This window comes from Euprymna scolopes, chromosome 1 (assembly GCF_053919585.1).
Source record: "Euprymna scolopes isolate OS-2025 chromosome 1, ASM5391958v1, whole genome shotgun sequence".
NCBI lineage: Eukaryota > Metazoa > Mollusca > Cephalopoda > Sepiida > Sepiolidae > Euprymna > Euprymna scolopes.
Window position 1 is genome coordinate 175,420,919 of NC_136482.1, and position 8,637 is coordinate 175,429,555.

The 8,637-nt window shown below is 34.2% G+C and overlaps 1 protein-coding gene across 2 annotated transcripts in view; it reads right to left on the reverse strand.

Annotated features, from left to right (window-relative positions):
- The window catches only part of LOC145277637 (uncharacterized), a 225,032-nt gene extending 217,171 nt beyond the window's left edge, over window positions 1–7,861 (reverse strand). The window contains exon 1 of one of the 2 annotated variants that reach the window (XM_080129219.1): window positions 7,636–7,861. In XM_080129219.1, the coding sequence (XP_079985345.1) occupies window positions 7,636–7,674 (39 nt within the window). In that variant the 5' untranslated portion in view covers window positions 7,675–7,861. The remainder of the gene's footprint in view (window positions 1–7,635) is intronic. The other variant, XM_080129229.1, reaches the window with a different exon arrangement.
- Between the last annotated feature and the right edge of the window lie 776 nt (window positions 7,862–8,637).

Sequence of the window (8,637 nt, forward strand, 5' to 3'; positions counted from 1 at the left end):
CATCTCAATAATGAATTCCAATTAATAATATATATTGTCGACGAATTTGTTTTTTTTTTCTTTTTTTACTTAAATTTCAAATCAAAGATATACAGATTTTTTGGTTATTTTTTCAGACACATTCGGTCTGCCCGAAGTCATTAATACGTGAGTCGTGGTCCAGTCCACAAAAACAAAAAATTGTTGACCTCTATATTGGAACTTCCTCTAAACTTCATGCTAATTACCTTCCATTTTGTTGTCTTTTGTTCTCTACATAAAACAGGAATCTATTGTTTTCGGTTTTCTTTTTTTGTTTTAGTGTTTTTTTGTTTGTTTTTTTTTTTTTCAATCCTTTTATTCCTAAGCACAAACGACTAAAACGGGTGGGCGAGCAGATAACCCCCTCCCCTCCTCTGCATAAGCAAGAGTTTCATTGTTGCCAAGGATTTGTGAAATTCGAACTCCTCTATGTCAACATAAATTCGTTATTCAAATAACAAAGACGTTTGGTCTAATGATCTAATTGTCATATGCAACATCAAAACAATTTAGACCTGAAGTCACCAAACAGCCACTTTTTTTAAGAACTAGATTAAAAATGAAATAATAATAATCTAATATATAAAAGGCTGTATGTCTGTCTGTGTGTCTGTCTCCATATTTTCATACTCTATCTCCTTAGAAACTAAAAGCTGCAGAGCATCACTAGGGGCCTCAAATGATAGGATTTTTTTATGGACGGTTCTTTTATGGGTTAAAATAGTTTTAAATGGGTCAAAATTAAAACAAATTGTTATACATTTTGTAAATTCATCTTAGTTTATTTTTAATTTTCAATTTTAAATCAGTTCATATGCGTGTCACGTTGGTACAGTGGTAACGTCATCAGCTTTGAATGCTACAGTTTTGCTTTTGGTTTCGATTCTAGCTGATGGCATCCAAATACTTTTTTTTTTTTTTTTTTTTGTTACTTTTGAAATCACGACTATAATATTATATATGAAATCTGGACAAATTAAAATATATTAAGCAGATTTTACGCCTGGGCAAAGCCAGGCGCCCCACCCCCGTTAATAATAATAATAATAATAATAATAATAATAATAATAATAAGGTTTGATTTTCTTTTCTTTTCTTTTTTTTACCCTTATTAACCCTAAACAAGGCATATTGCCACTTTGAGATAAAGGGATACTATTTGAAACCATATCTACAGAAACACGACGTAGGAAGTTGAACAGCAACACGTCTGTTCACATTACACTTGAACTTCCGTGTGTCAGTACAGTCAGGGAAGCAGGAGATCGGGAGGGAATTTCAAACTATGTTTTTGAGGGGAGAAACTATTAGATTAGGAAGCTTAAGGAGGATTGTTACTTGTTAGTACCCCTAATAAATAATTGTCGAACACAAAGTACTGAATAGATAACAAAACATCTTTTAAAACAAAACAGCAAAGGGATTTTATTTGGGCAGTAGAAAGTTGAAGGTTGGACTGTATCCAGGTTGAAAAAAGGAGGAGAAAGCTCTTTGAGTCTATCAGTTAGGCAGCCATTCTTTGTGTAGTTTCTGGTTGGTCAGCAGTTACCTTCGGTGAAAATTGTCAATGCTGGAATGTCAAGTGGACAAAGGACAAGAGGAAAAGATGTCTGGCTTCACTGCTGGTTGGGTTCTCTCTGTTGGCTGATCGTGGTTTTCAAAGAGGCTAAATAAGTTCCTTCGTGGGGGGGGGGCTGATGAATCAATGCGCTCTCCCAGCTGATTGATCAGTGTGTGGTCAAATCACTCAGCAGGAGAGGTGGGCATTGATTCACAAAAGAAGATAGATCTTTATTTGTGTCTACTACAAGACTTTTTGATATCCAGGGATCTCTACAGCGAAGTGGTGGCATTTTGCTGCTTGTCGGGTTAGTTGAGAGGGTGCAAGTGCCATGAGCTCATCAGAGCATATTCCATTCAAATATTTCTAAAACAGGCACAGGGATGCAACATTGTGGTGATGGGACAGGGGTTTGAGTTTGGTTGATAGTGCAGGACCTGTTAGGTTAGAGACTTTTTTGGGGGGACCTTGTCCAAGATGGAGAGACTAGTGGTTGATGCACCAGCCCAGATATGACAGCTAGTATAGCATAATTACGTTGACAAACTGGTTTTTATTAGATAATAGGGTAATCACTTTTCTTTTTACAATTTTAGTCTGCAAAAGGAAATAAATGATTTTTTTGTTCCAATAATGATTTTAATCCCATAAATCTTTTAATGCAGTTATTCAAAATACAATTATAATTTTTTCTTTTTTTTTTTTTTTTTTGCAACATGATGATGGCAACTTTGTCTCATGAGACAGTGGGGTTCTGCACTTAGTCTGGTACACTATAGTGTTTACTGTGACTATAAAGTCCAATTCTTGATTTGCAATTTTGTTACCATTTGCTACGGGTGTAGTCAGTGGTAAGGATGGTGAGAGCGGCAGAAGTGGATTGTATCCTCTGTCGTCTATGAGTTCCTTTTTTCTTCTCCTCTGCTGATTTGATGTCGTCCTTGATCATTGTTTGCCAGGCGGTGTGATCTGTTGCTTGAATGCCATAAGTCTTCAAGTTTCTCTTGCAGGTGTCCTTGTAGCGCAGGGTGGGTTGTCCAGTTAGTCGGGTTCCAGAGGTGAGCTTCGTGATACGATCGTTTTCCATCTTGTGCACATGACCAAGCCACAACATAAGTTCATTAATATTCTCTAGAGTATGTAATAAATCTAATACAGTAGAAGCCCAGGATATGATATTAATCCGTTCCGGGGTTGGTGAAATCGCCGTATAGTGGGGCCTGAGCAAAATTTTATATAGTACATATTAAAAATTGGTTACAAAATACAGTAAAGTATATGCATGTATATAATCAAATAACTTTATAAATAAAATAATTTTATAAATAGCACCGTAAGGTGGGGAAAATACCATAACCAGGAGTCAGAAAAACATCCTATTCCACACTGTAACCTGCAAAACCGTATCACGGGGTCGCTGTGTCCCGGGGGTTCTACAGTAATAGCCTTCTACATCATTGGAGTGGGGATGGGCAGATTTGTCACTTTGGCAGTACTCGTATTTAATGGCCCTTTGTATAGAAAAGCACAAACTATCATTTGACTAAAGTTGCTCCACAAAATTATAACTAAATGGAAATACATTACAGATAGATCGATTATTAAGAATAAATAAATAAATAAAGATTGATTGTTTGATCAACAGAAAGTTGAATAAAATATAATTTGTGGGGACAAATATCAGAATGGGTTATGGATAAGTTAGGAACGTCATTTCATTCTTATTATTTATCGCAGAAAAGAGATTTGTCTTTTTTTTCAGTTAAAATCAAGTTCCGTCCATCTTTGTTTACACTGTTTGTCAGCTGATGTGATCAGATATATATGAATACCCTAGAAAAGTCACTTCTGATTAATGTTTACCAATATTAAAATATTGTTATTCTGGAAAAAAACAACAAAAAAAACAGCCAAGTTCGTTTGCATATTTTAAAATTGGTAAACATTAATCAGAAGTGACATTTCCTGGATATTCATATATATCAAATCAGCTGACAAGGAGTGCAAACAAAGACAAATGAAACTTGATTTTAACCTCTTTCGTTTGTTTTTGTTTTTTTTATTTTTTTTTTTGTAATTCTGAAATATTGAAATTGATTTTATATGAAGTGACAGAAATAGATAAAAAGATAGAAACAAAATGAAAATAAAAGGGCACATAGGAGCGGCAAAAGTAATACCTCCTATTTTTTTTATTCTGCTCGAATGGATCAGAGGGATTGCAAATTACATCGTTATGATGACTGAATGTATGCATTCATGATCTGAAAGTTTTATCTCTCTTTATCTTGCACATATTGACGGTTGTAAGTAAGCAACTCCTGTCATGGACGTGCATCAGAAGCAGAGATGTATCATTGAATTCCTGGCAAAAATGCATTGAGAATGGTCGTGGCAATGTAAAAAAATAAATTCTGAAGCACAAAAAGTCACTCGTTTTAATGGTACCACTCCTGCCTTCGTAGCTCTTCAACTATGAAATATGATTTGAACTCCACTCATCCATTCCATAGCACATATGGTTAAGAATTAGGTCATCACCACCACCACCCGCTCTGCCTTCCACTGAAATTCATCAGCCGATAATTAACATAAAACTTTTGACAGAAAGCCATGACTATTCAATGGTTTCATGGCAATTATATTCTAATGACATTCGTCTGTTGAATTTCATTTAAAAGATTTTCTCTCAAGACATTTTACTGTTGGTTCAATAATTTTTCAAATAAAATAATTTCAATAACAATTATTTGAAATATGAGCGGGCTGAGTTTATAATATGGAAACACCTGTGGATCCTAGGCAAGAAGTCAAATGCTAAAATACTTCAAACGAATCCAAAATATACTTCTATAGCAAAAATGGTGTGTAAAGGTCTGGTGGTGGCCGCTGCAAATTCTGATTGTATGCCTCCCAAGACACACACATTAGCACTCTTTTATTTTTTTTATGGAAATTGCTCCAGACAAAGCATGAAGCCACTTAATGTAACAAGCTAACAAGAACGAAAGATGATTATTGCAAAGACGGGAGATGAGGGAAAACGGTCTGCAGGAAGAGAGTCCCACAATCCTGCAGTTCTTGGAAATAAGCTATTGGAATAGGAAACTGTATTATGATGAGGCATCAAAACAGCGAATTGATGGTTACCACTAGATCAACGAGTCAAATGAGCTGGAACAAAAGAAGTAGGGGAATAGATCAGACAATTCTGAAGAAAACACATACCATAGTAGTATCTTTATAGAAAAGACTGAGACTAGCAACACCACGTCTGTGAAAGAGAGATTGTAGAGAAGAAAATAGAGTGGGGCCAATTAAATTGCAGATACATGTCTGCATCTCATCAGGAACTCTCAAATGGGACAGAGATTCACCAGCTCAAATATGACAACAATACACCATCGATGGTCTGGTAGTAGATTTGTAGAGATAATGAATAACCTAAGGTGTGAGCAAATGTTTAGAACGATATAGAGAGCTTACTTTGCGGATAACAGAAAAAGCCTGATTATTTTATTAATTTGTCTACATCTGAATCTGGTAGTATATTGGCTGTTTGGGGAAATTTTTTTAATGGAAATAGTTCCAGACAACGCATGAAGCTACTTAATGCAAGGGGCTAACAAGAACGAAAGATGATTATTGCAAAGATACGAGATGCGTATTGAACTTAGTCTTGAAAAGGGGGAAAACAGTCAGTGGGAAGAGAGTTCCACAAGCCTGTAGTCCTTGGAAAGAAGCTACTGGAATAGGAATAAGTATTACAATGATATATCAAAACAACGAATTGACGGCGACTACGAGACCAATGAGTCAAATGAGCCATAACAAAGGAAACATTAAATAGATCAGACAATTCTAAAGGACACATTCCATAATAGTATTAATAGAAAAGACTGAGACTAACAAACATCACGTCTGTGAGAGAGAAATGTTACAAAGAACATAAGGGGGGGGGGTCAATAAAATTGCAAATACATTTCTGCATCTCATCAGGAACTCTCAAATGGGGCAGAGATTCACCAGCCCAAATATGACAACAATACTCCATCTATGGTCTGATATTAGATTTGTAGAGATAAAGAATAACCTTAGGTGTGAGCAAGTGTTTAGAACGGAATAAAGAACCTACTTTACAAGAAGCAGAAAAAGCAGTGGATCTAATATACGAATTCCAAGAAAGATTTGATGAGAAAGAAAGACCAAGAAGCTTCAGAGGAGATTTTTCTTCAAGAGCTGAACTTACTAAAAGTTGCTCTGCTTAGTTAAGGGGAAATAAAGTTGGGTGAAACTCAATTTTTTTTTTGTGTGATACTTTTAAGCATTGGGTACACTAGAAGTGCAGTGAAATTACAGGTAAACGAGAGATGATAACTAGTTTGTGTGCAAGAGGTTATGAAACTAAGCATGGATGAACTCTCAGATGTGGAGAAAGTATATTTGAATGTTATTAGAAGTTATTAAGGCTGTTCAGAAGTATTGTTAACTTGATGATTACATTGGAGCATATGAAAAGTTGGTGCTGGCATAGTAGAAAGAGTAAAAAGTGCATGGAATAAATTCAGGGAACTTCAGCCATTACTATTCAGTAGAGTGTTACCACTGTTTATCAAGAGAAGTGTCTATCAAGCATGTGTGTGTGGTTCCACCATGCATACAAAATGAAACCTGGCTAGTGAGAGTTGAGGATATATGTTGCATGGAGGGAAATGATATAGGAATAAAATGATGGATGTGTAATGTGAGTCTTAAAAACAGGCTTAGATCTGATGACGTCAGATGTGGATTGGATCTGAACAGTATAAAGGGATGTGTGATGCACAGGAGACTTTGTTGGTTTTACTACGTTAAAAGAATGGATGAAAGTTTTTGGGGTTAAATATTATACGAAAGGAGAATAGTTTAAAATATATAGATATAAATGCAATGTTCTAATTAGGATGGCAAATAAATTCACATCTAAATGTGGAATAAAATGTTCGCTTTTAATATGAAGTAATTAAAAATGAGAATGCAAAAACGAACAGTCATGATAGCTAGTTGCTTTTTTTTGTGTGGGGAGGGGTCAAATTTATTTTGTGGGGCTTGTTAAGATAGGGTCGACAGATCGATTTTTTAAAAAATATATTATTTTAAGCAAAAACAACAGTACTTACTAAATACTAATAAAATAGTAATATATCCAAAAAGTACAAAAATTCATCAAGTAAAAAATTATTTTTTAGTTAAAAGTAATTTTTACGGAATATTCGAGGAAATTGCATTTTCCCTATATGTGAACACCTTGAAGATTGAGAATACAGGGAGACATACTTATCTCACTTTTTGACACTTTAATGGCTGACGTTTTGTTTTAGCCAATAGCGATGGACATTTTTTTCACAAAAACACAATAGCAGTTGTCCTACTCGACTAATTGATCGTATTATTTAGATTATTCAGATTACTGTCCTCATCTGGAGTGTTATTCGCATAATGTTTCAGTCGATGTAACCTCCAACTTTCTTCGTGTATCTTGAGCGAAACTCAAAATACAATTGCGAATTTCTTAGGACTTTTACCCAGTCATGGCTGATTGAATAAGAACATGCTACTTCTGTGGATTAAATAAAGATTTCCGTTCAAAATTTCATGCAGATTCGCGAGTTTAGCAGAAAGATTCCCGAGTTTGACAAAATATGTCTGAAAAAGGTCGGAGGTTTGCATCAACCAAAACGTTTGTGAAAATAGAATTGAAGATGAGAACAGTAGTTCCAAAAATCCAAATAATATGAATAATAAATTCTCATCTTAAAAATTAAATTGACATTGTTAAAAATTTAGCAACCATGTTTCAAAATAAACTATATTTAAAATTTACAAATAAATAATTTACATAGTATTCTATATTTCAAAATAAAATATAGAACCATTATGTCTATATCTTAACACATTTTTCTTAATAGTAAAAAAAAAAAACTGAATGTATTTACAAAGTTTTTAAAAGTAAAAATGAACATACTTAAGTTCTTGATAAAAAAATAAATAAATAAATAAGCAAATGTACTTACACAGCGTTCAAATATAAATTTTTTTTTTAATCCATTCATCACTCTTTTCTTTTTTTCAGGAATTGTTAACGGTCATTTGATTAAGTAAAACCCTTCAAAATATATTAGTAACAGCAATGAGTGGAGTGGTTTTAAATCAATATATTGTGTAAAGACCACATTATCTTCATTGGCGTTGACAAAGAGAAAACCGTCTTTATACGTGCATGTTTATTCGACCTCAAACAAGGAATCGTAAAATGAAGAGTTTCTAACCGAATGAGGCTAATATCTTCTTTCGTTTGTGAACAGCCACTGGACAAGATCAAACTTGAGCCGTAAAAAAAAAAAAAAGACAACAATTGTATGCGGGAGGCAAAACTAAAATAAACATTTACAAAACATTTTAAGAGTCATTAATCCATAACTACTCCTTGATGCATTTATTTCCAAAATATCAAATTAACCGTCAAAGTTCAAGTTGGCTGAGGAGGAACAAAAACATTTTAAAAATATAAAAAAAATAAAAGTAGGATAATCCTTTGACACAGCAATCGTGAATCATTTAAGCTGTCAATTCAAGTTAACGTTTGTGTTAGTATTTTAGTTAGTTTGAGATGAGCTAAGATGTGCTGGCGAAACTGAGGATCAAACTCATGGCACGGTATTTTTTATCAAGACAATATAGTTCTAAATTTTTGAGATGAGGATTAATTATTCTTGTTATTAGGATTCTTCACACTACTGCTCTTAATTTTCAGTGTTATTTTCACAATAATTCAGTCCGTAAGAACCCATCGCGCAGTGGACAAAGTACTTGGTGAAGTTTAGTCAGAAAAAGTTACTGGAGGTTCAATCCTCAGTGTGGGCAACCTAAAAATACAACAGCTAATTATTTAGGACTTCTACCCAGTCATGACTTAAGGAACAAGAACATTCTAATCCTCTGAGTTAAATAATGTTTCGTACGAAATTCCATGCAGGTTTCCGAGTTCAACAGAAAGATTCCTGAGCTCAACAAGA